The following is a 26,335-nucleotide window of genomic DNA, read 5'->3' on the forward strand; positions in this document are numbered from 1 at the left end:
TACTGTTATTGCTTTTCTCCCAGTTTATATGACACTGATATAATTTCTTTTTTTTTTATTCAGAAACTCTGTAGATATTGGAATAAGTGCCAGGTACATCAGTCCATTATCTTTAGGCCATGTCTGGCACTCACAAACCCTGCCTCAATACTTAATGGGACGAATTATTGACTTTGGCTGTAACCTGGTTCATGTAATGTCAGTCCCATAACTGAGCTACAGACGCTTAAAGGAGCCCAGGTGCATATGGTATGGGTCACCGTTATGCTATATCCTTCTTTCGTTTAGTGTTAAGGAAATAAATGTAGAAGATATATTATTTGCCCTGTTAAGTTTGGCTTCAGACTTCGAGCGCCCCCTGTGATTAACTTTCACATTTTCTTCCTCCAGTAGCTAGTTTTTTTTCTATGGGATTTCAAGATGGCGTCAAGCGGAGGAGATGGGGAGCACGAATGGACAGCGGCTGTTCGGCCGCTGTTATCAGCTTCGTACACAGCTTTTGAAACGAAGGAGCTACCTCAGCTTATTGGCTCTATAATTAACAGGTAACTAGTTACATGTCAGTAAATTGCAGGCCCTAAACTGCTCAAAACTGTTCGTGTCCACCCCGGACATAGCTGGCTGGCTGGCTAACTTGTTACCATAGCTTGATTAGTATAGTTCGATGGGAAACTATACACACTTAGCTAACGTTAGCAGCTAACAGTGTACTTGAGCTGAACTTGTATTGGTATCCAGTTAGTTTTTGACTGTAGCTAATATGCTAACGCCAGCCAACTTATTCAAAATTCTTTTAGCGTGCATTGTCTGGTAACGTAAAACCCATTGAAGCTAGACACGATCTATGGTTGGTGGAGCCTATTTTTGTAAAGGTTTTTGCTGGATAAACATTTAACGGTATCGTAGTTTTAAGTTTCGCAAAATTGCTTCATCATTAGCTAGCTAACACAAACATTAGCCCACCAGCTAACCAAGGGCCTGCAGCCCTACAATAACGTAGTGTTGAAATGGTCCGATCAGAATTATATTTGACTACGTCATCTGACTCAGCTGAGCTAACGTAGATTGGGTTTATGAATTAAACTCATCCGATACAATGTTATCTTAAAGTGTCAAGTGTCGATTTAAGCATAAACAGGTTTGGAAGGTTGCTAGCCAATTTAGCATAATCCGCTGTATGGCTATGTTTGGGCTGAAAGTAGGCGGGGACCATATTTCTCGACCAGGGTTTGGTCAGGTGATTTTTGGGGTTGCGCTATGTTTTATTTAATATATTAACTTAGCAATTTTGCATTGCAACCAGATAAGCAGAGATCCGTATTAATTTGCAAGTCATCATATGCTCTCAGCAGGTTGTCACTTGACACCCTAGCACTTTTTGATCTGTCTCGAATCCGTTGAACATTGACTTCAGAAGTTTTCTGATATGCTTATGGTTTCATTTTCCAAGAAATACGCTGCTAATAAACAAGAGCAATACTACGATTTGAACGAAGAGTTTCATTATCAAAACCAATTTTGCCTCTGTGCTCCTCATTGGGAGTGTTTTATTTCACTTTATAGGTCTGTTTAGTTCAGATGTTTGTCTTTCTTCAGTTGCGTAAAGCTAACCAACCAGTTTATCACAAGGCCCTAGGTGATAATGCAGAATACGTGCAAGTCAGTCCCCATTGACTTCAGATTCTGATTCTTTATCGTCACTGTGCTGATCTTTAAATATGAACTTGCATTAACTTATTTAATTCTAAGTTTGGCATTTCATTAGGACAGGGGACCATCGAATTATGTAGACAACAAAGAAACTTTAAATTACCAACATCATAGTTGGAAAAACTTAATACATTCGGTGTTCAAAGTATATTACAGTTTATGTGAAAATTATTGTGTTGTATTCTCCTCGATCAGAGATGTGATTTTGCAGAATCTCTGTATTACTCCAGCTTTTGTTATCGGTATCAACCTTGATTATTTTTAATGATCAAAATTATGGTCATAATTTTTCAATTGGTGAATATTTTTGTCAATTGTTGACAAATTGAACCTTTTTAGGACAATTATGTGTGATTTGGCTGTGTTATATTAAAAATGATACTGCTTTCTGCTATTGCCGTGAAAGGAAATAGACTGAATATATACCAACGCAGTGTTGCATGTCAGATTAGCAGTGCGTTTTGATAAATAGCCATTTTTGTAACTTGTGCCTACTATTGTTACTATTACTTAACTACATTTTGTCTGTGAAGTTGGACATAATAATTAAATCTGATGGAGATTGGAAAGGACAGTGATGAAATTTAATCAATATGCCAAGGAAAGAACAAGTTAAACACAACAGATACACTGGACTGGAATACTGACCCTGACATTCTGCTGCTACAGTTTCTCCACATTTTAATTATGACTTTAGACTGAATGGATTAAATTGTTTGCATTTAAAAGCAAAAATCCTTATGAGCTTCTCAACAGTTTTGCAATGGCTGGATGGAAGATCTGTTAACAAGCTGATGTAGAACTAAAATTTTAACTATTTAGCACTAGTTGTTTTTCAAGTAGAAACAGATAACTAATTTTATATGTGCTTTCTGCAGCATGTGTGAAAAAACAAAAGAAACAAACAAACAAACAAAAAAACACAACAAAGAAACAATACAAAGAGTAAGTGTAAATTTTAAAACATGCTTTGTATAAAGTCCAGCTGACCTTACAGGTTAACTCTGTTTCTCAATCCAGGTCCTTGGGACCCACAGCCCTGCATGTTTTAGATCAGGGCTACTCAGTTCGGTCCTACGAGGGCGCAATCCAGCAGGTTTTCCATGTATCCCTGCACCAATACACCTGAGTCAAATTAATGAGTCATTGTGTAGAACCTGATTGGCTGTTAGAGCCACCTAATTTCCTCTGACATTTCTTACCTATTGCTGGGGTTGCATTTATGCTACTATGTAGATGTGGAAGTTAAGAAAGTGAGGAACTGTGTCCAGTGTCATGTTTTGTAGTGTACCAAGTTTACTGTTATGTAAAATAAATGTCAAAAAGCTGTTAAAATGTTGAAATAAATTATGTATTTTAGCATTTGATGGCACACAGCTTGATGTTCTCTTTTTATTTGCAGTGAATCTGACATTCTTCACCACGACAAACAGTATGAGCCTTTCTACTCGTCGTTCGTGGCTCTGTCTGCACATTACATCACCACAGTTTGTGGACAAAGTATGTATCTTTAATTTTCTGCTTGTATAAGAGAATAAGTAATCACCAACATTCAATAAAATGTTTAAATACAAGGGGTCGTGTTTCTCCCTAATAGCTATTTATTTTATTCTGTTTCTCTAGTACCAAGAAATCAGTTGCTGTCGGTTGGGGCAGCGTGCAAAGTATTGATTGAATTCTCATTGCTGCGCCTGGAGAACCCAGATGAGGCATGTGCAGTGTCACAGGTGAGATACATAAACAAATAGGGAAACTTTTATATTGTGGGGCTATAGTCAATGTAATATTGTTTCTTTACTTTTAGTGGAATTAAATCCACATCAACTTGCTTTTTTGTGTATGTTTTAAGTCTATTTTTTCTTTAAATTCTCACTAAAATAAATAATACTGTTATTTATTACTGCAGAAACACCTGATTCTTCTAATAAAAGGACTTTGCACTGGCTGCAGCAGACTGGATCGCACGGAGATCATTACTTTCACTGCTATGATGAAGTCTGCCAAGTTGCCTCAAACCATCAAGACCCTGTCAGATGGTGAGTGTCCCTAAATTGACAGACTAAAATTAGAGCTGAAGTGATAGTGTTATAAGACCCCTGGTTGTCAAAAAAGAAAGCCTTGGAAATCCACTGGCTAGAGTTTTGATAGGTTCACTGGTTTACCTCCTTGGCTGCTGTGATTAAATGCTGATGCTTTTTCTCCATACTTTTTTGTTTGTATTTTGCAAAGTAAGATATTTTCCTAGCTTGATGTTACTAAGAAGATTATTGGGGCTGCAAGATATTAGGAAAATATTTAATTTTGTTGTTAAATATTGCAGTTTTGTAATAGGACTTTCAGTATACAAATATTTTATACAAATATTTTAGTATATGGTTTTAAGCTCAAGTATATTAATAATGGCCACATTTTTACTCCTGTACCGGTGCATGCTGGGTGGTTGTAGAACAGACACAAAAGGACTTCTTCTAACTGGAATTCAGCCTTTGTCAGACTATTTCAGGTCAAATTTTCTGCTGTAAAAACAAGTATATAACATGCCATTTATTGCATTGTAAACAGTTATTTATAATATTGATACTGGATGTGTTGATTTTATTTTATTTTATATTTTGTGCAGCCCTAAAAGCATGCTCTTTTTCCCTTAATAGTGGAAGATCAGAAGGAGTTGCCCGGTATTGTGAACCCAGAGCTTCGTCAAAAGGAAGTACAAATGAACTTTTTTAATCAGCTGACTTCAGTTTTTAACCCTGATCTCACCACCATCTTGACCTCCCCATCAGCAGCACACATGCAGGCAAGTGTTGTTCATCCTATGGCTCCATTTTATTCTCAGGGGATAACAAATGAAGCCAACCAGCTTTTTCAAGTCACATCTTTTTGCAGAAAATAAGCGTTTCAATCTGTAATTTTATTGGCTGCACTCAATGGCGCTGTTGTGTCAGTTTTATTTGGAAATAATCATAAATTTAAAAATTTCCCTCATAGGCTGAGAGTGATGGCGATGACCAAACTACAGATCAAGCTGTTCAGGCTAAAATGAAAAATGCCTTTGTGTCTCAGAATGTGTCAAGCTTACAGGAACTTGGTAAGTAGTTGTTGCCTTGTTACAAGGGACTGTTATATAATTTGATTTGTTAGTTGGAACAGTTTATCTTGCGCCAGCTGTTTGTGGTGAAACACAGTGGAAATGGTTTTCTTTTTGTTTGTTTTTTTTTTTGTTATTTGTAAGGGCAGTTGTGATAGATTATTTATTTGGCCCGAACTGTATTGGGAAATATAGTTCTTTAGTGTTAATTGTTTTCACTTTTACATTTTGTTTATTTCGTATTGATATTATTTCTTAGTTTACAGTACCAATTTTGCCCTTATAATTTCATTCTAGGTGGGTCTGAGAAGTTGCTACGAGTGTGCCTCAACCTGCCCTACTTTCTACGTTACATTAACCGCTTCCAGGATGCTGTGTCTGCAAACTCTTTCTTTATCATGCCTGCCACAGTGGCTGATGCCACTGCTGTCCGCAATGGGTATTTTTATGTATTTCTTTGCACTAGGTTGATATAATACAATGTTAAATTTAGCTTACTACTTTAATTTGCTTTGAGGACCACAGTAACTTGTCTGTGGATGCTTAATAAAACATGCAAAAACACAAACAGATATGTCTCCCTTTACCTAAAACCTTTAACTTATGCTTATATTTATTTCTTATTTAGATTTCACTCACTGGTGATAGATGTGACCATGGCTCTGGACACACTTTCCTTGCCTGTATTGGAACCCCTGACACCAGGGCGACTACTGGATATGACTGTGCTGGCTTTGAGCTGTCTCTATGCTGGTAGGTCTTAATTTTTCTTGGTAAAAATTTATTTAGTATTTCAATAATTTAGTGCTGTAAATCCATCAACTAAACAATTACGAATTAAACAGTGGATGATGTAAACTGATTCTCTCTACAAATAATTCAATAGAATGTAAAGCAATGCAGCCACAGAACATGAGCTGAAATGTTTTATAAATATAGTTCTTTCACCTATTTTAAAAATACAACAGTGTCATTATTTTTGTTTATGTTATCTTAATGTTGATTTGTTGAGTCTAAGTATATGTTTGCATATTAGGTGTGAGTGTAGCCACATGCATGGCCATTCTTCAGGTAGGTAGTGGCTTGCAGCTTCGCTCTGCCTCCACTGGGACTAAAGAAGAAGACTATGAAAATGATGCTGCCACAATCGTCCAGAAATGTGTAAGTGCCATCAGTACAATGTTTTCATTACATGTGCACTATCACTATATACCAATTTTAAACACAAAGCGAAGTAAGAATGTTTTCCAATGAAGTACCATGTTTTATCTGTTGGTTAATCAGAACTATAGGTAGGATGAAACATTGCCCTTTAAAAATGTATTTATTTATTAAGATTTATGTCCTCAACAGCTGGAGATCTATGAAATGATTGGGCAAGCAATCAGTAACTCTCGCAGAGCTGGAGGAGAGGTGAGTCTCAGGTTGGAGTGGTGTATTACAGTATTTGAGAGCAAAATGGCTTTTGAAGTATATTCTCATTTTTCTAGACTGCTTCAGTTCACAAGTAGGCTGTGCATGTAAAAAGATACTTAATGTGCTTGTTTTTTTTGTTTTAATCCCTTTATGCACTTCAGCATTATCAGAACTTCCAGCTACTTGGAGCCTGGTGCCTCTTGAACAGCCTGTACCTGATTCTAAACCTGAGCCCAACTGCCCTAGCTGATAAAGGGAAGGAGAAGGATCCACTGGCTGCCCTGCGTGTTCGAGATATTGCTGCTCGAACCAAGGATGGCGCAGGATCGCCTAAACTTGGTCCTGGCAAAGGGTAATTTTGAATCATAATTGTCAAAAGTTATTACAGTGTTACAATTTACAACCTCTTATATTGCATTAATTATAAATCATTAGTATTAAGTTTTTTTTATCAAATTGTGCAGGGGGGTACTGCACTGAAACCTATGACGTCTTTTCTAAATGTCAAGAAAGCCTTTGTTTAAAGTTAACTACTCCAGTTATAAAGCTAATAAATTATTTCATACAGTAAACTACACATTTCTAACAGTCTTTATTTCATTATTACTTTAAATGAAGATGCCATCTTTTAAAAGTAAGTTTATTTACTTTTTGTGCTTTTAGACACCAAGGATTTGGAGTCTTGTCTGTGATTCTGGCCAATCATGCCATCAAGCTTTTGACCTCGCTTTTCCAGGATCTGCAAGTAGAGGCTCTGCACCGAGTAAGTGAAGCAACCAGCAAAAATGTTTGGGAGTTCACCCACAGATAAAATGCACAAGATTGTACGTTTAAAGGTGTAGTGCACCTTAAAATGTGTTTTTTGAGCTGTAAACAACATAGTATTACTTAATTGTGATGAAAACCAACTATACTGTTGATGGAATTTTTAATCTTATTTAAATTTCTTTTAAAATTTTTGTGGGTCAAAAATGGCTCATAACGCCCCCTACAGGGTAAAACCAGGTTTTGATTTTTGTGATGTAGAGACATACTTGGTGCTTCTCTGCACAAGAAAAATGTAAAATTCTCTCAGCTCCCTTCCTCCAGTTGCAAATAGGTGGGTCCTTGCCTTGCAGGCATAGAAAACTGTGCCCACCAATGCACATGAACAGCCCTAGGTGTAGTTACACTTTGTCATTATGACCACCTGCTGTTCAAGGAAACAACTTCCTCCTCTTATGTTCTGTGTACATGATGTATTTGTAGTTTTTTTTTCTAGGTGAAGTCTTGTGTTTCACTGCTAACAAACACAGATTTTACAAACCAGTCAGACATGTTTTAGAAATTCCTATCTTGATCCATCACATTTCTGGTGATGGAGAGTTATTTATTCCAGTCTCTACCCCTGTCTGTAGGGTTGGGCCAGTGATGGACCACCAGCTGAGCTCAACATCATGGCACAGAGCACTTCAATCCAGAGGGTCCAAAGACTCATTGACTCTGTGCCTCTGACCAATCTACTCTTCAATCTTCTCTCCACATCCTACAAAAAGGTTTGAATAATTGCTATTGTGCTTTGTTGTCATTTCTTTGTGTAGTTTGTCAAAAAGTGGCATTATTTAGAGCGACATGGACTTGCAAGAACATGCTCATCTGAAACATTTTACGCTGCAATATTGGTTCCTTATTTAAATATTTTAATCATGTGGATTATTGGAAGGAGTGGATGTAAATACTTGTAGTTTAACTTTGTGTTTCTGAAGGTTTTAAGGCTGTTCTTGTTTTGCTTCTGTTAGGCTTGTGTTCTCCAGCGCCAGAGGAAGGGCTCAGTAAGCAGTGACGCCAGTGCCTCTACAGATTCAAACACCTACTATGAGGATGACTTCAGTAGTACAGAGGAGGACAGCAGCCAAGGTACTTTTATCTTTCTGGATTTAAACAATATATTAGTATTTTCTCAATCTTCATGCTAGAATATACAACCACATAGATGCTCAAGTTTGCAAAGAAGTAGGAACTGAGCACTTCAAGAAGCAATTTGTACATTGTATTGAATTTTAGATGGAGAACTAAAACAATTCAGAAGAACTAGGAAGAGAAGAACAACATCTTTAAACTTTCAAGGAGATGACTGGTGAAAATTTCAGCTGGGTATTTGGCTAATTGGGCTAATTGGACTAATTAAATACTGTAAATCTGATATTTATGTAATGCATTGTAAACAGAAAGTATCTAAACTGTTATTTTTTGTGGATTATAAAGGGAGGGTCTGGTCAGCTAACAGAAATGCAGTGGACATGTCCTAATCACAGATATGAATAAACTGACCCAGCCTCATATTAAATTCCTTGACAGTGTGGCTGCAGCTGTTAAAAGTAGTGAACTATTTCTTTAATCTCTGGTGGTATTAAGGCAAAGGTTTAATTATCAGTGATGCATCACTCAGGATCTGTGCGTCAGGTATTGATGGCAGTGAGAAGGGTAATTGCACACATATCCACACAGTGATCAAATACTTTTTTTTTTTTTTTTTGTCCCTTCGTCACACAATGACAGTGTAGTTGACAGTGTTTACTATTTCAGCAGAGAGAAGACAGGAGAAGACAAGTGCAGCTTGTGTCTCAGGTCAGCAGTTTTCTGTCCTCAGGTCAAAGACTTCCTGTCCACATCACTGTCCTAGAATCATTTTTGTTATTCTGTGTCACACAGTTTAGGCTCTGAGCTGTTTTTTTTATTTTGATTTAATAGCCTCAAAAATAATCAAGCCAGAGATGAACAGCCCCTACTATTAAAACCAACAATTTTATAAGTAATATGAAAATGAAGTTTTTTGGGCCAGAGGTTCATCTTTGGCTATTGGTGTTTCAAAGGATAATACCAGTGGTGTTGACATGTGGGTGCACATTATTTTTAGTATTGAAACTTATTAAAGCTGTCCTATACTTTTACAGTAACTGACAGTGCTGCACCTGTTCGCATTATAAGCTTTGCTCAGGTGCTTTCTATTATGGACAGATCATTGCCATTTCTCGCCTTCCTTTTTTCAACAATTGTTTTAAACAAAGCAGCCATTGACAGAAAGACTGCTTAGTTAATAGGTTAGTTGAAAACACACCCTGTATTGAGGGTGGGTGATATGTACTGATTTAGTGTTCTCAGACTGATCTAACACAACTTGAAGTGGTTGCGTTTATTTCTACTTTGTTTGGGAAAAATGTCTTATGAAGTCCTCTTATTGCCTAGCCCCATTTTCTGTACAAATCATAATACAAACTTGTAGTTGTCAAAGTTTTCAGATAATAGTTAAGGTTTAATCATTTTCTGTTGACATTTTGGTTATATTATCATGTAGGAGTAGAACCTTGTGATGTTTCCAGGAAGGCCCACTCGAATTTGCATTTAGACAAATATCAGAAATTTTCAAACTCTAAACAACAAATTTAGAAGAATGACTATTCAATGTGAAAATAATGTAAGACCCACATCAAAATATTGGTATCATTCTTAAAATACAATAGCTTCAGGTTTTGCTTAAAAGGGCTTAAACACACAGTGCTTTGTCTTGCTGTCACCTGGAAAGTTTAGATTTTTTTTTGTATGTTGCATGCAGATGTGAATATCAGCTTTGTGTGATATTCTTTTAAAGCTTAAAAGCTGTCTTGTTTCTGTATTTGTAATTCTCCCTATAGCTAGGTTATATCATCCACATGGATAGGTGTGAATGTTTTGTGTTGTGAGTCAGCCGATAGACACCGATCAGGGTGCAGTTTTTAGAAGCAAAAGCAGGTGGGGCAGGCCAGAGCTTATGTGGTAGAATTAAATTAAGAATATGTTAAAAGACGCACTATGTAACTTTGTAACCTTAAATCACTGCTTTCTTTACTCATTTGATTGCACAATGACATTATGATGTGCATTTCTGGAGATGTTGTTGCCCAGAAGCATCCCGAGACTGAGAAACTGCACTTCACCACTTTAGTTTCACTTTATGCGCTGTGTCACATGCTAGCAAGTGGCTATCAACACTCCAGCTGCTTTGAACGTGCACAGTGGAGTATTTAGCAAAGAAATATAAGGCATAAGGCATTATTGGAGGAATAGAAAGAAAGAAAGAAACAAAGCAAGAAATAAGACAACAATCAACATAGGACTGACTTTTACTGTCTCAAGAGAGCTCATAGTGCAAGTAGCATGCAAGATGAATTGGCCATCGATAGGGGGCATGGCTGAGAAAATCTGCCAAAGTTCTCTAGTGCGTCTTTAACAGGTTCCATCTTGACATGCAAACCCAACCCCGAAACTAAAAGCTGTTATTGGGGTTTTGTGTTATATTCCTTGTCCTAGTTGCTCTTAGTAGGAGGTGTGGTATGTATGCGCTGGTTGGTGTGGAAAACCAACAGCTGAATGATGTTGTGCTAGAGCTTTTCCTGTAGAAAATAACTGTCTAAGCACCTGTTTCCTGAAGAAGAGGGCTTCTGTGGACTGTTAGATGCACGTGGAAGATATCAGAGAACATATAGATTGACTGGAAACACTCTGGAAAACACTCAATACCTGATCTGAACTTGAGTGTGGAGCCTTGTAACACCTGTCTTTGTTGTTTTTGTCAAGCTGTTTGTGTGTGTGTGTGTAGAAGAGGGTGTCCAAAGTCAGTCCTCATGGGCTGCTGTCCTGCAGGTTTTAATGTTTCCCTGCTTCAACACACTTGACTCAAATTAAATGCTTCCAACAGCCTATGTACTGCTCAATGACTCATCAGTTTGAGTCAAGTGTGTTGGACCAGGGAAACACTGAAAACCTGCAGTACTGTGGTCTTCGAGAACTGACGCTGGAAACCCCTGGTGTAGAAGGTAATGGCAGTGTATGTTGCAGTATGTCTTGGAAAGCTTCTCATTTTCATGTGCAGCTTGAAAAAAAGTATTACTATTATTTTATTACTATTATTTTAGTATTACTATAAGTATTATTACTGAATGTGAAATGAGTAATCAATCATTAAGCAGAATTAGTCAGGAAATATGTAACTTAAAATCTAAATCTAAACAAATTTGGTGGACTTTCCTTCCCTTAAAAATGCCTATGTCCCATATACAAATGTCCACATCCTTTGCAATTTAAAAAGAAGGTATGTTGTTGCGGATGCGTGCTGTAGATGCATAAAAGTCCAGTTCCCTGACAAATAAATTGCAACATAACTGTCTCTATGTAATAACAGAGCAATGATACATTAATAGTTTTGAGAGACAGACACTACCCGTCAAAAGCGTGGACACGCTTTCTCATTAGATTTAATGAGAAAGCGTGTCCAACTTTTGACTGGTACTGTAGATTGCATTGGTGAATAACAAGATGTATATGTTTCATCAAGTGTGAATCTGATGTAAGCATTGTCTCATTGTTGCCTGCATCACAAAAGCATGTATAAGAATGTGCACAATAAAAGGCAACTATACATTCACTGTTGCATGCCTAACTTCTTATATATTTTTTATTAAATTTATGAACAGATCAAGCATTGAACAATTCTTTTATTAATGTAAAACATTTCCCAAATGATAAAGGCAGCCTGAAGAGCGCTTAGGTCAATGTCTTTATGTGTAATAATCTAATGTTACAGTATAATGTATTACAGCATAATCTTGTGCACATAATCATGCAAGATTAATTTGAGGCAGGATATTGACAAGGCAGTACTTCCACATAACCGCATTGCAAGCAAGGATTCACGTCAGGTCTGGAAGAGGCGCGCGTTAAGCCTCAGCTGAGCTTACGGTTGTGATGCCGTAACCAACCTTACGCATGCACTGCGCGAGTATAAAGCCAGCTTTAGATTTTAGTGTTTCACTTTTATGTTTTAATGAACAAATAATAAACCTTCTTTCTGAATATAGTTAATTCTGCATGTCATTTGGGAAAATCTTCTCTGAAGACAAATTCTGCTTTATTCTTAATTCCTTAGTCAAAGACATTAAGTTCATTTAACCCCCTTTTACTGCAGTTCTTGGCTCTTTTCGACTGCCTGCACTGTGTTGTAGGTGTCATAAAACAGTGTGTAGCTTGTTGTGTTCTTCCTTTCATTGATAAATACTACAGCTCCACCAATACCTCATCATTTATGGAAGATTTCTTACTTTAACACTTAAGAAATCTGTTTAAATTATCCTACTTTCTTGGCAGATGATGACAGTGAGCCCATCTTGGGACTGTGGTTTGAGGAGACAATTTCTCCAACCAAAGATAAAGTAGCCCCCCCACCACCACCACCACCTCCACCCCTCGAGACCTCTCCCAGACTGAAGAGCCCCAGCAAACAGAATCCAAGTGAGAATGGCAACATTTTAGCGGGCCGTAAGGATCCAGAACTGGTAAATACAAATGTTACATCTCACAGCCCATTATACACAGCATTGTAAACATTACATGTATTTTTTATTTTTATATATAAAACTACTTTTACTTTTCCAACTTTTCTAAGATTTTTATTATATTTTTTTTTTTCTTCTTTTAGTTCCTCAGCTTGGCTTCTAGCATTCTGAACTTTATCACCACATCAATGCTGAAATCCAGGAATAACTTCATCCGCAACTACCTGAGTGTGTCTCTAACAGAGCAGCATATGGCTACACTAGCGAGCATCATCAAAGATGTGGACAAAGATGTGAAAGGTGTGCTTTACCATATTGAAAAAGATGACTACAACTATTTCAGTTTCTTTTGTTGTTCACAAACTATATTTATTATGGGGTTATTCTTTTTTCTTTCTTTTTTCTTTCTATCAGGTTCCTCAGATGAAGTGTTTTCCTTAGCTCTGTACCACTTCAACCACACTCTAGTAACCTCAGATCTTCCATCCCCGGCCTTGCAGGTAAAGAGAAGTTCTTATTTGTTGTGCTAGTTAGTTTTCTCTTGGAGGAATAAATGCTGTACCTACAGTGAATTTTAAAGCTGACTCGCCAATGTCAATCTCCTACTTTCTTTTTTGCATTTTTTGTTTCCTTGTCATTTGCAGAACACCCTTCTTCAGCAGTTAGGTGTTGCTCCCTTTTCAGAGGGTCCCTGGCCTCTGTACATTCACCCTCAGTCATTGTCGGTCCTCTCCAGACTTCTCCTCATATGGCAGCACAAAGCCACTGTGCAGGGAGAACCAGATGTGCCTGAGTGTATGAAAGTCTGGGAAAGGTATGATGATCATAATTGTCTCATCAGGCTGCATAACTCACTGTTTTAATATCTTTATGCTGTTACTGACCCATGATATTAGAACTTTGGTAAGGGACTACTTCAGATGTTTAGTGATGCAAATAAAGCAATGACATTCTGAATAGGGGAAAAAAGGAGCCTTGAACACACATTGACTGCTTGAGCTATAGTTTGTCAAATCTTGTGGTTTGACCTTCCACTTTCTTTTCTGTCCTATTCTCAGATTTTTAGGGACCTTGAAACAACACACCATCCAGGGTTCCATACATGGAGAAGATGACCTTAATGTTGAACACCTCCAGCTGCTGTTGCTCCTTTTCCACAATTTGTCCGAACGTGGCCGTCGATCAGTCCTCACCATGGTAACGCAGGCCATTTCTGAAGTTGCACAGAGCAGAGACTCCCAGCTGAAGACTGTCCCTCTCAACCTTGCCCGCCTGTTGCTGGTGTTTGACTACCTGCTGCGCCACTACTCCAAGGCTCCCTTATACCTTTTTGAACAGGTTAATATTGAAATTGATATAGTTTGTATATATGTGATTTCTGTTTATTTCAGTCTATTTATTATTTTATTTTTTCCCCATTCGTTTAATTTCCGTCTTGCAATTGCATTACCGCAACATTACAATTTCTCTCCAGGACAAATGAAAATCCTTCATAAAGACTCCATCCTATTTAAAACACAAGGCTAATTTGATGGATTCTTTATCTAAGAACTGCAGATTTTCGTGAGGTGTTATAGTTATTTTTGATTACCCAGCTGTTTGAGAGACTGCTATAGCAGGTGTTATGTTTTATATCACTTTTTGGCAAAAGCCATTTAGTTATTGTCTGATAAATAAATAAATAAATGCCTGTATTTGGTCATGCTATATTAATTAAACTACCTTACTCCTTGAAAATTAAACATAGGTACAGTACAACCTCCTTACTCCACCATCCACTGGACCAGCCTCTGTTCAGGAAGGTGGCAAACGGAGCAGTCTCCCGCTTTACTATGGATTTAAAGATGTGGAGGAGAACTGGGCTAAACACTGTTCAGCAGGTAAAGGAAACTAAATAATTATGTTCAGCATGCACACAACTATGTTCTTTTTTTACTACTAATTTTGCAATACAATGTAGTTGTTTTGTGAAATATTTGTTTGAAGTTCATTTTGATCTTTCTCAGATTCAAGCGGTCAGCCCAAATTCTACTGTGTTCTCTCTCCTGAGGCATCTGAGGATGATATCAGCAGACTAGATAGCAAGGTAAGCATTGGATCCTCTTTTGTTATAATATAATATATAATATTATTATTTATTATTTGGGGGGGGGGGGGGGGGCTCTATATGTATGTGTGTGTATGTATATATGTATATATGTTATTTAAAACTAATTCATATATCTCAATACTGCTGTGACCTTCGATTATCAACTATTTTAACCTTTTATTATTATTATTAATTTTTTTTTGTTGCAGGTTTTTCCAAAGCTATTCAACGGGGCTGTTAAGTATGATGAGCTGTATGCATGGCTCATCTCACTTTTGGCTGCAGGTTCTCAGTTTGACACAGCAAGAAGACAAGAGAGTAAACCCATCACTCCTATGGTGAGAATTTGTTCTGACAAGCCCATGTTTTCCTGCATTGTATTAAGCACCTGTCACCTTTAATTTATGTTTGGCCGAGAGTATATATAATTTGGAAGAAGTTTTAAAGATGTGTCTCTGTGCTGACAGTAGATAACAGCTTGTCTGATAACACATTGCAAATTATATCTGTATAGTTCTTATAATGTCATTATGGTTTGTTTTGGATGCTTACAAGAACAGTTTTCATGGTTAGAGAGCCTTTGATTCTCAGAACTCAGATTCACTTAGCCCTTGGTTCATATAAAGTTCCTTAACACACAAGATATATGCAAATACTAAAACAACTATTAATTCATCTGTAATTTCTGAAACCGTACTGTCATACAGCTGAAAGAAACATAACAGCACCAAAATAAGGTTTTGGACTACAGTTTTTACCATTTTTGTAAACATTTGTTTAATGACCACACAGGAGGCCTGCTCCCTTCAGTACTACTTTTTGGTACTATGGAGAATCCTGGGCATTTCGCCACCCTCCAAAGCCTTCATGGAGCAGTTGAAGGCAGGTTGCAGTGACCCCAGTGAAAGTGACATCCTGCATACTCTGCGATGGTCTTCACGTCTGAGGGTGCCTACATACGTGAACTGGATCAAGGTCTGTTTAAGTATCACAGAATCCTTGGTAAACATGACAGGTGGCAGGTCAATTTGTCAGTGAGAGAAATCATTTCACATTTTACTTTGGTTTAGAGCCACTTTATCTTCTAATTTTTTTCTAATGTAGTAAAAATTGATGTTGGAACTTTGCATGTCTGAAAAAAAAAGAGTGGCGTCTCAATTTTTATATAACTTCAGAAGTAGAAGTTAATACTGTGTTTTATACACCATTTTAATCCTTTGATTCTTTAATATTATATGGTTTGTATGTATGTATGACTGTGTGTCATCACTGACAGGAACACTTGGTAAAGCAGGGAATGAAGGCAGACCAAGCAGCCTCTCTTGTTGAGATGACAGTTGCTAAATGCAGCAGTGTTAAATATGATGTTGAGCTAGCAGAAGAATACATTGCCCGACAGGTAATAATTACAGCATAGTTGTCATTAATATGAGTAGTTGTTGTTGCTGAATATTTCTAACTCCACTGAACCACCCTTTGCTGTTGCAGATTTCCACCTTCTCAGGCGTAGACACAAATGTCGTCCTTCCACTTCATCAGTTGCCCTGTCTTCAAGGCATCTATACCTTGGATGCAGTCATCTCTAAAGTTCAGGTTTCCTTAGATGAGCATTTGTCCAAGGTTGCGATTGAGGCAGACACCCAAAAATCATCTGAAATCACAAAAAACCTACTGCCTGCTACTCTACAGCTCACAGAGATTTATACTGCCTTCACAAGGTGAGAACGGGGCATGTTCATAGGGCCTTTTCACATGTAGCTCGTGTAGCTTTTTGTGATAAAAGCTTTCTTATTAAATTTAAACTTTTAAGTCATGGATTTGTAGTTGGTCATAAATATTATTGACCTAAGTTAGATTCATCATAGATTCATCAAATGATTAATTTCTAGCTGCACTGTTTAATTTCTTTTGTCTATTCTTTTCTCTGCAACTGCTGCATTTTGTGACTCGTGTGTAGTATGTGTAATGGAACTATTTTATTAGTGTTACTTTAATCGTTGTCCCTGATTTAATCCTCAAACTAAACTTCTCTTGAACAGATCTTACCTGCTGATGAACATCCCAGAAGAAGGTGAAAACAAGCTGACCGATGCCAAGCTCCAAGGTTATGCTGCAGTTCTTTCCATTGGCTCCACCAGATGCAAGGCTAACATGCTGGGTATGTTGAATAATTGTTCAGGAATGTTGTGCAGTAATACAGTTGCTTTGATGGATTTTCTGCCAATCAGCATTATAACCTTTTAAATTAACCTTCTCAGGTCATAGTATAATGCAGAACTTGCCATCAGTTGTGCAGACAACATGTGAGACTTGGAACAGCATCCACACCAATGAGTTCCCCAACATTGGCTCATGGGTATGTGAGTTTGAGTTAAGATGTTGTACATAGTTATAAGTATTTTCTTTTCTGATCGATATTTTATTAGTTTTTTTTTTTTTTCATGTAAAAATTTTGACCATAATTAGAAGTAATTGCGGATAAAATGAACATTTTGAAAATGGTTCATATATATATAAAATTCTTTTGACACATTTTAAATAAACCTGCTTATGTCATCCAAAACAAATGCAAATGTTATTTTCTGTCAATTATGAGACTAAAACAATTATTTTTTCTCAGCGAAATGCATTTGCCAATGACACCATTCCCTCAGAGAGCTACATCAGTGCCATCCAAGCAGCTCATCTTGGCACATTGAGTTGTCAGTCCTTGCCTCTGGCCTCTTCTCTGAAGCACATCCTTCTGTCCCTGGTTCGCCTCACTGGTGACCTCATTGTGTAAGTGCTAGTTTATTTCTGTTTAAAATGCAACATTTCTAACATCTAAGCTGTTTGGGAAAGATAAAACCTTTGCCACTGCTGCATGTTTGTCTTTTCAGAACAGAGGAGCTGAATCCCACACAGGTTGTAAGCACTCTGCTGCCCCTCCTCCTGGAGAGCAGCACAGAGAGCGTAGCAGAGATCAGCAGCACTTCACTGGAGCGCATCCTCGGCCCATCAGAGTCGGATGCCTTCCTAGCTCGCATCTATGAGCGTTTGGTCACTGGGTGTTACAACATTATTGCCAATCACTCAGACCCCAACAGGTGGGATGTGATTTTATTAATTAAACACAGGCAGAACAATTTGGTAACACTGAATTAAACATTTTGTACTATGTCACTTGATTGGTTGAATTTTGCTAAATGTAGCTTTCTTGTGCAGTTTATTTTTCCTTTTTAGCTTGCTGTTTTTGTGAACTAGATTGTATACTTGTATTAGGTGGTACAGGTTGATTTTTATAATGCTCTGTCTTCCCTTTTAGCGGTTTGGATGAGTCTGTCCTTGAGGAATGCCTGCAGTACCTTGAAAAACAGCTCGAGAGCACTCAAGTTCGAAAGGCAATGGAAGAATTCTTTTCGTTCAGGTATTTACTGAATTAATAATGCAAGTATCACCATTTAGTATTTTTACCATGATCTCATATTTTATTCTTCTTTTCCAGTGGTGAGCTTGTCCAGATTATGATGGCAACAGCCAACGAAAACCTGTCAGCAAAGTTCTGTAACAGGGTGCTGAAATTCTTCACCAAGCTTTTCCAGCTCAGTAAGTTGTACAGCAGATTTCAAGCAATGGAATTTTATTTAAATGTTTGGACAGGCTTTGAATTTGTCTAAAATGTTTTATTATCACATTAAAAAGAATAAAAATGTTAAATCATGATTAAAATTACTTTTCAAAGGTCAAATGTGGGTAAATTATAGTGTTAGGAGAATAAATAGAGCTCACTGGACTGGAGGACAGTGAATTATTTTAAATTGCAGTACTTTTTTCCCCCAAATATGAATATACACAACACTTTAAAAGAGACACAAAGAGTTTCTGGCCTCAACAACTGCATCCAAAAGATTTAAATCTGCGATTAAACAGCACTTTTTTTATTTCATCAGTTTTTTCTATATTCTTTTTTAAAAGGAAGCTTTGTTGATTTATTAAAATGGTATTACTTTTTTATTTATTTTTTTAGGTTTGCCAACGATCCTTTTTCAGAAATGAGATACTAATAGAAAAAAAAGGCATGCTGCAGCTTATGATTTAGCTCAATCCCTGTCTGGACAGCATTGTTATAGCAGAATGTGGTCCTGCTTACTGTCTATCTATGTCTAAAAAAACTGCTAAAATTCAAACTTCTGTTAGCATATGTTGCTGATCAGATTCACATTTGAAAATATAATTGAGATTCATTGCTTCAGTTTCTGTCCAGTACATGTCTGAAAGGGGCTATACTTCATGTGTAAAGATGAGAAATCATAAAATTTGTAATGTACATATTTATTAGGTAATTCTGTAAGTTGCATCTCATAATCTTCTTATCCCCAGCGGAAAAAAGTCCAAACCCAAGCCTGTTATGTCTGTGTGGCTCTCTGGCCCAGCTGGCCTGTGTGGAGCCCTCCCGCCTGCAGTCGTGGCTGACACGTATGACTGCCACCCCACCAAAGGACTCAGAACAACTGGACATAGTACAAGAAAACCGACAGCTACTGCAGCTCCTCACTACTCATATTGTGCGTGACAATAGTCAGGTGGGCGAAGGAGTGTGCACTGTCCTCCTCAGCACTCTTATTCCCATGGCAACAGATATGTTGGCCAGTGGTGATGGAACAGGCTTTCCCGAGCTTATGATCATCATGGCCACACTTGCCAGTGCTGGACAAGGTGCTGGTCATCTGCAGCTTCACAGGGCTGCTATTGATTGGCTGACCAGATGGTAAGAGACCACTTTATTAGACAAGTTTCAGTTCAATATTTATAATTTCATTTGTGTTGTAGAGCTGCATGCTTTGTTGTGTAACTGGGCTGTAAGACCAGTGTGAAAAAATAAAAGTGGTTGATAGATATTTTTGGTTCTGAAGAGCATTACTATTATCAAAGAGTTGAATTTTTGTATTTTTAATAAATATGCTCCCTTTTTTTCCAGTAAAAAGTATCTAACACAGAAAAATGTGGTGGAGAAAGTGAGCACAAATTTGTCCCATGGAAAGGTATGTTTTTTCAGTGTATTAAGCAAATATCCAACATGGCTAGTTTACTATGAGCTTCTTTTATTTCTCCCAAGTATTACTGTTTTAATAAACATTTTTTTTATCATCAGCACGCCAGCATGCTGGAATGCTCTTGCCACATCATTTCCTATCTTGCTGATGTGATGAATGCTTTGAGGCAAAGCAGCGGTCAGGGTACCTCCGCATTGCTCATGGAGGGAGATGAGAAAGCAATGGAAGTTGACTCAGACTGGGTTGAAGAACTTGCAGTAGAGGAGGATGATTCCCAGGCAGAGGACTCTGTAAGACACTTTAATTCCTGTATTTGTCTATTAGAGCCATGTTATTTTAATGCACAATATACGGTATTGTTTAAGTTGTAGGAACTTCTAAATAGTACTGTTAAAAAAATAACTATTATAAGAAGGCAAATATAATCCTTTGCGGATTATACAAAACCAGTGGACTATTACCTTGCATTAAAATAGAGTCCCAGAATTAATTTATGTAGTAGTCTTTTTCATATTGCAGCATTTTATATTTATTTGAAAGAAATTCCTTTTGTTTTAGGGTTTATAGTCTGTGTTGTCTGCTAGTTCAGGTCACTACTCCTTAATAAACCAAACAAACTGTTTATAAAATATTTGGTTTCATTAAATCTCTTCTTGAACATTGGAAAACCTTTTTTCATTGAGACACCCAGAATTCTGCTTGAGATTTCTCTACTGGGCTGTTACTGTGGTAAGAACGACAATGAAAGCAGCAGTCATTAAAGTGTTAGAGCTTTTGTAAAAAAAAAAAAAAAAAAAATGTTAATTTGTGTTTGGTAATGCACTGCATTTCTTTCCATTTCTTAATGTAGTTGTCACAAATTACCCCCCCCCCCTTTTTTTTTTTTCTTCAACAGTGTCTACAGTGACATACTCATTTTGTCTTGTTAACTGATGTTACTGTCTGACAGGATGAAGACTCCCTTTGCAACAAACTCTGCACCTTCACCATAACTCAGAAGGAGTTCATGAACCAGCACTGGTAAAGACAAGTTTATTTCTAATGGCTCTGGTTTGCATCAGTTCTTTTTTCTTTCTTTGTTTTTATTGTGATTTGTTAAACAGTTTTAAACAAACTGGAGTACATATAACATGTAAAATTTGAGTTTTAACACAAAACTTTCAGAATTTAAAAAATCAAAGAAATTCTTGGGCCACAAAAAACTCGCATGCTGGAAGTTCCCCTACCTTGCAGGGTGATTGCATAGTTATGCATCAGCAGATCATTTGTGAGCTTCACTCCCAATTCCCCAATGTGCCCAAAGGCATTAATAGAGATGCTCCAAACTTAAACACTGCAGAGGTTTTTTTTTTAAACAGCTAAACTTTGATTCCAGCAAAAAGCAAACTTTTTATTCAGCACAGTGCCCACCGTGAAAATTGAGGTCAAGATAGATGTGTTATCGTTGCACTAGTATACTACTTAGTCTTATCTTTTCCCTGTCATTTTTGTAGGTACCACTGTCACACCTGTAAGATGGTGGATGGGGTAGGTGTGTGCACTGTGTGCGCCAAGGTCTGTCACAAAGACCATGAGATCTCCTATGCCAAATATGGCTCTTTCTTCTGTGACTGCGGTGCCAAAGAGGATGGCAGCTGCCAGGTGAGACCGAATACTTCAGGTCATCATGGGAAGAGAACAACAGCGGTAACTTTGGCTTGCAAGTCATTCCCCCATTGACCTCCATCCAGTCATTTCATTTGATCAGAATTATAGCTAGTACACGCATATGGCCAGAAAATGAGAGTATGTCTTATGAATGCCTGCTTTAGTTTTTTTTGTAAATTGAAAAAGGCCAGCTTCTCTAGTTATTAATCTTTAATGTTGGATATTTTAATGTGCATGTGAATTACAACCCATCAAATACATTTTATTTTCTGTTTGATAAGTACCATAGACCTTTAGCATTCTTTCTTTGTGCTTGTGACTGCATTATTTTGTTTTCCTGTGTTATTTAAGATTACAGTAACCAGTGATAAGTTTTGTGCACTTATTTCAATGCATCATTTTCACTTTTTCAATTGTATACATTATTAAGATAGGTTTACTGTCCAGTGAAAGGATAACAATGGAGGAGTAAATCATTTTGGCTTGATGCAAATTACTGTTATTAAAAATATGTCTACAAGAAAAAGTAATTTCTGATCATTCTTTGACTATGTACTCCACAGTGTGTAGGAGCTAGCAAAGTAAAAGTAAGCTAGAAAACTATTAGATCATCCTAATTAAGAAAAACATATAGAAAGTTGATGATGTAAATTTAAGTTATATTCAGTGGACTACCACAATGAGATATACATAGACCACCATTCAGAAGTTGGGTAACACTTAACCATTCATTACATATTTATAAATGTGTTTTTTCTTTTTTTTTTAAACTTGTGCTGTACATGTAAGTATTGTTTTTGATTCCTCTGATTGACTGCATGCTACATTGTCCACAGGCCCTGGTCAAACGCAGCCCCAGCAGTGGCATGAGCTCCACTCTCAAAGAATCTTCAGCTTTCCAGAGTGAACTGAGGATGCCTGAAAGCGCAATTCGCCATCAGAATGCTTCACCCTCTGACAAGGGCAAGGTCACCATCTGTGATGGCAAATCTGGTGATGAAGACAGGCCTAAGAAAAGCAGTGTGTGCAAGAGCATTGAGGGCTGCCAGGAGGAGTTGCTAGCACAAGTGGTAAGAGAGAATACATTATCTCTTCTGAATGTATTACTCTACATGTCTCTTGTTCTTTCTTGTTCTTGTGTCTTTTTGACACGAATTTATTTTGCTATCAATGCATTTAACACTTTCTGACCTGTGCTTTTGGCTCTCTGTCCACGACAGATTGGGTCCTCCACTGCTGCAGTCATACTTGAAATGCTCATGTTTCTCATGGAGGCTATCCAGACCAACTTCCAGCAGGCATCCGCAGTTGGAAGTAGCAGCCGCGCTCAGCAAGCTCTCAATGAACTGCATACTCAGGATAAAAATGTGGAAATGACAGACCAACTAATGGTAATAAAAACCTAAATGAGTTGGTGTGAAGAGGAAGCTAACCTGATGCCTTGATAATTTATAGAAACCTTAATGGAATCTGCATTGTATTAAAAGTTCTATATGTCATCACGTTTTCTAAGGTGCCCACCCTTGGGTCTCAGGAAGGGGCTTTTGAGAATGTGAGGATGAACTACAGTGGAGACCAGGGGCAAACCATACGGCAGCTTATCAGTGCACATGTCTTGCGCCGTGTTGCTATGTGTGTCCTGTCCTCACCCCATGGCCGCCGTCAGCATCTTGCAGTTAGCCATGAAAAGGGAAAGGTAAAGATGAGTCAGTGAATGAAACTTGAGAGTTGTTCTGGGTTTGTGATTGACGTATAAGCTGTGAAATGGAGCATTACAACTAGCAATACTGTTGTATTATACTCCTAAAAAATATTTTTCTATTTATGTTAATTTTATTTGCATATTTGCTTAGTTTCCTCTGAAGTAATAATTATCTATTAGTTTTGTGTCATTATTATAGTTAGATGTAGCTTTATTTTCAAGTGCTTGCAGGGTCTTTACTGTTGGTAAAAAAAACTTTTTTTCCTCTTACCTGACAGATAACAGTTCTGCAGCTGTCCACTCTACTAAAGCAAGCTGACTCAAGCAAAAGGAAGCTAACACTGACCCGTCTGGCCTCTGCCCCAGTTCCTTTCACTGTCCTCAGTCTCACAGGAAACCCCTGCAATGAAGATTACCTGGCTGTGTGTGGCCTAAAGGTCAGCGAATAAGACTCCTCTAATTCTTAGATTGTTCATTAATGTATTTTTTCTTACGCATTGAATTAGAAAACTTTGAAGAGAACCATGTGGTTTTTGTTCATTTGCCTTGGATTGTAAAATTTATTAGTTACTCAAGCAAGTTATGCAAGAATACTTAACAGTTTATATATATATTATTTAGCATAGAAATATTTTGCTTATAACTGAAATTCAATTTTTCTTTTTTTTCCTCAGGACTGTCATGTACTAACTTTCAGCAGCACAGGCTCCGTGTCAGACCATTTGGTGTTACACCCACAACTGGCTACAGGCAACTTTATCATCAAAGCAATCTGGTTACCAGGTTCTCAGACCGAACTTGCCATCATCACTGCTGACTTTGTCAAGGTATATATTGATAGAATAACTACACTTCTCTACAGTGAGTAAATTAGTAGTGACAAGTTTTTGTTGAAATTATTTTAAGCTTCTGTTAACCTCAGAAGAAAGTCAGAGGGATTTGTCATGTAACTATGATTGTGAACCTTTTTATTTATGTTTTTTTGGGGGGAGATGAAATTAAGTTATAATTTTATTTTTGTCTCTCTTTACAACAGGTCTATGACTTGTCCGTGGATGCCCTGAGTCCCATGTACTACTTCCTTCTACCTAGCTCCAAGATCCGAGATGCTACATTCCTGTTCAATGAAGAGGGGAAAAACATCATTGTAATCATGTCCTCAGCAGGTTACATGTACACTCAGATTATGGATGAATCCAGTGGTGCCCAGCATGGCCCTTTCTACGTCACAAATGTATTGGAGATAACCCACGAGGATTTGAAGGTAACTTGAATTTATATTTGGAAACCAAAAGCATTTACCTTCAAATTGATGGTATAACTAATGTGCCAAATTGTATCACAGTTGATGTAAAAGATAGGATTGCTTCCTAAATAAACGTCAAAGTTATTGTGTTTTTGCTGTCATCATTTTCACACAATAGTTAACGTTTAAGGTTTCTTCAAAATAAATGATTATTTACAAATGGTCAGCATAAAAAAGATAAAGAGATGTTCTCTCTTTTTAATTACAGGACAGCAACGGACAGGTGGCCGGTGGTGGAGTGTCTGTTTATTACTCCCACGTCCTTCAGATGCTGTTCTTCAGCTACAGCCAGGGAAAGTCTTTTGCTGCCACAGTGAGCCGCAGCACAACTGATGTGCAGAGGCTCTTCCCCATCAACATCAAAGGGTAACATATCTTTCACATCTTAGGATTTCTGAACTTCCCTGCACAGGGCTGCATCTGGAAAATACAACTATAACTCATTTTCTCCTGTTGTCTTTAGCTCTAATGGTGGAAGCGGTAAAATGTCACCTGCTCTGTGCCAGTGGTCAGAAGTCATGAACCATCCAGGTCTGGTGTGCTGTGTCCAACAAACAACAGGCATACCACTGGTAATAATGGTCAAACCTGACACCTTTCTCATCCAGGAGATAAAAACCCTGCCAGCTAAAGCCAAGGTATGGGTGGAAAACCTTAAGCTTTTGTAATTGAAGATTTTGATCATTGGATTTAATTGCACATCCACTGTATGAGATATGATTTAATTTATCTTACCTTTTCCCCAGATTCAAGATATGGTAGCTATCCGACACACTGCCAGCAATGAGCAGCAGCGCACTACCATGATTCTTCTCTGTGAGGACGGAAGCCTCCGAATCTACATGGCAAATGTAGACAACACCTCATACTGGCTCCAGCCCTCACTGCAGCCCAGTTGTGGCATCAGTATCATGAAACCTGTCCGCAAGCGCAAAGCTGCGGCTGCAAGTAAGTTAATGGCCAGCAAATGTCAGAAACACGTTAATCTGTTAGCTATTACTTTTACAACAGGAACTTGTTTCATTTAAGACAGTAAAGCAAGGCAAAAAGCAACAAAAAATATATAAATAAATAAATTGTTTTTTTTTATTTAATTCAATATGCAGAAACTGAAAAGCATTTATTAGAAATGCAAAGAACCTTTTGCTGGTTCAAAAATGTTTTAACGTCTATGTTTTATTTTAAGCCACTCGAACTTCCAGCCAGGTGACCTTCCCTGTGGACTTCTTTGAACACAACCAACAACTAACAGAGGTGGAGTTTGGGGGTAATGATTTGCTGCAGGTCTACAATGGTCAGCAGATCAAACACAGGCTCAACTCCACAGGGATGTATGTGGCCAACACCAAGGTAGACACATTCACGTTGTCAGTCGGTGTCAGAAAATGTGCCAAACATTGCTATGCTTTCCCCTTAATGTAATGGAGTTTTGATGTATAAGTTGACAACCAAAATCTTAATAAATAGATTTTTTTTACACGTGCATCTGAACTAGATAAGTAATAATTCAGATTTTTTTCTTCATCTTTTGGATCACAACATTTTTGAGTATGTATATAGTTTTTCTATATTATTTTCCTTGTTATTTTGTTTTAGCCTGGGGGATTCACTGTGGAAGTGGTGAATAACAACAGTTCAATGGTGATGACGGGCATGAGGGTGCAGGTGGGCACCCAGGCTATTGAGAGGGCTCCTTCCTATGTGGAGGTCTTTGGCCGCACCATGCAGATAAACTTGACAAGAGCTCGCTGGTTTGATTTACCCTTCACCAGGGAAGAGGCTTTGCAGGCTGACAAGAAGCTCTCCATATTCAGTAAGAGTGGACTACTTGTTCTTCTCCACCTTCTAGAGCTTCATTGTGTCATAATGAAGCTCATGCATTTTATGCAGTTTCCAACAAGCTTAGAAGTTTGAGTTTTATCTTTGTGTGTGTGTTAATGTGAGCTAATTTGTGTTTCTATGAAATTATCACATTAAATTAGTTTAATTCAATCTAA

At 37.6% G+C, this 26,335-nt stretch overlaps 1 protein-coding gene across 6 annotated transcripts in view; it reads left to right on the top strand.

Moving 5' to 3' along the window:
* Positions 1-405: 405 nt before the first annotated feature.
* The window catches only part of ubr4 (ubiquitin protein ligase E3 component n-recognin 4), a 49,302-nt gene continuing 23,372 nt past the window's right edge, over positions 406-26,335 (top strand). For 3 of the 6 annotated variants that reach the window (XM_042005101.1, XM_042005102.1, XM_042005103.1), the window contains exons 1-48: positions 406-545; positions 3,113-3,210; positions 3,334-3,437; positions 3,617-3,746; positions 4,362-4,507; positions 4,699-4,798; positions 5,096-5,237; positions 5,427-5,551; positions 5,835-5,959; positions 6,152-6,211; positions 6,376-6,566; positions 6,878-6,977; positions 7,612-7,749; positions 7,993-8,110; positions 8,780-8,821; positions 12,374-12,561; positions 12,705-12,861; positions 12,976-13,061; positions 13,206-13,375; positions 13,620-13,899; positions 14,309-14,441; positions 14,568-14,647; positions 14,860-14,988; positions 15,443-15,625; positions 15,927-16,049; positions 16,139-16,368; positions 16,690-16,808; positions 16,909-17,006; positions 17,271-17,428; positions 17,530-17,736; positions 17,955-18,056; positions 18,135-18,235; positions 19,010-19,397; positions 19,608-19,671; positions 19,782-19,973; positions 20,633-20,703; positions 21,177-21,369; positions 22,167-22,400; positions 22,551-22,721; positions 22,844-23,026; positions 23,311-23,469; positions 23,707-23,859; positions 24,069-24,296; positions 24,547-24,704; positions 24,802-24,976; positions 25,085-25,286; positions 25,525-25,688; positions 25,935-26,151. In XM_042005101.1, the coding sequence (XP_041861035.1) occupies positions 421-545; positions 3,113-3,210; positions 3,334-3,437; positions 3,617-3,746; positions 4,362-4,507; positions 4,699-4,798; positions 5,096-5,237; positions 5,427-5,551; positions 5,835-5,959; positions 6,152-6,211; positions 6,376-6,566; positions 6,878-6,977; positions 7,612-7,749; positions 7,993-8,110; positions 8,780-8,821; positions 12,374-12,561; positions 12,705-12,861; positions 12,976-13,061; positions 13,206-13,375; positions 13,620-13,899; positions 14,309-14,441; positions 14,568-14,647; positions 14,860-14,988; positions 15,443-15,625; positions 15,927-16,049; positions 16,139-16,368; positions 16,690-16,808; positions 16,909-17,006; positions 17,271-17,428; positions 17,530-17,736; positions 17,955-18,056; positions 18,135-18,235; positions 19,010-19,397; positions 19,608-19,671; positions 19,782-19,973; positions 20,633-20,703; positions 21,177-21,369; positions 22,167-22,400; positions 22,551-22,721; positions 22,844-23,026; positions 23,311-23,469; positions 23,707-23,859; positions 24,069-24,296; positions 24,547-24,704; positions 24,802-24,976; positions 25,085-25,286; positions 25,525-25,688; positions 25,935-26,151 (7,240 nt within the window). In that variant the 5' untranslated portion in view covers positions 406-420. The remainder of the gene's footprint in view (positions 546-3,112; positions 3,211-3,333; positions 3,438-3,616; positions 3,747-4,361; positions 4,508-4,698; positions 4,799-5,095; positions 5,238-5,426; positions 5,552-5,834; positions 5,960-6,151; positions 6,212-6,375; positions 6,567-6,877; positions 6,978-7,611; positions 7,750-7,992; positions 8,111-8,779; positions 8,822-12,373; positions 12,562-12,704; positions 12,862-12,975; positions 13,062-13,205; positions 13,376-13,619; positions 13,900-14,308; positions 14,442-14,567; positions 14,648-14,859; positions 14,989-15,442; positions 15,626-15,926; positions 16,050-16,138; positions 16,369-16,689; positions 16,809-16,908; positions 17,007-17,270; positions 17,429-17,529; positions 17,737-17,954; positions 18,057-18,134; positions 18,236-19,009; positions 19,398-19,607; positions 19,672-19,781; positions 19,974-20,632; positions 20,704-21,176; positions 21,370-22,166; positions 22,401-22,550; positions 22,722-22,843; positions 23,027-23,310; positions 23,470-23,706; positions 23,860-24,068; positions 24,297-24,546; positions 24,705-24,801; positions 24,977-25,084; positions 25,287-25,524; positions 25,689-25,934; positions 26,152-26,335) is intronic. The other 3 variants (XM_042005105.1, XM_042005104.1, XM_042005107.1) reach the window with 3 other exon arrangements.

This window comes from Melanotaenia boesemani, chromosome 13, assembly GCF_017639745.1.
Source record: "Melanotaenia boesemani isolate fMelBoe1 chromosome 13, fMelBoe1.pri, whole genome shotgun sequence".
In the NCBI taxonomy this organism is placed as follows: domain Eukaryota; kingdom Metazoa; phylum Chordata; class Actinopteri; order Atheriniformes; family Melanotaeniidae; genus Melanotaenia; species Melanotaenia boesemani.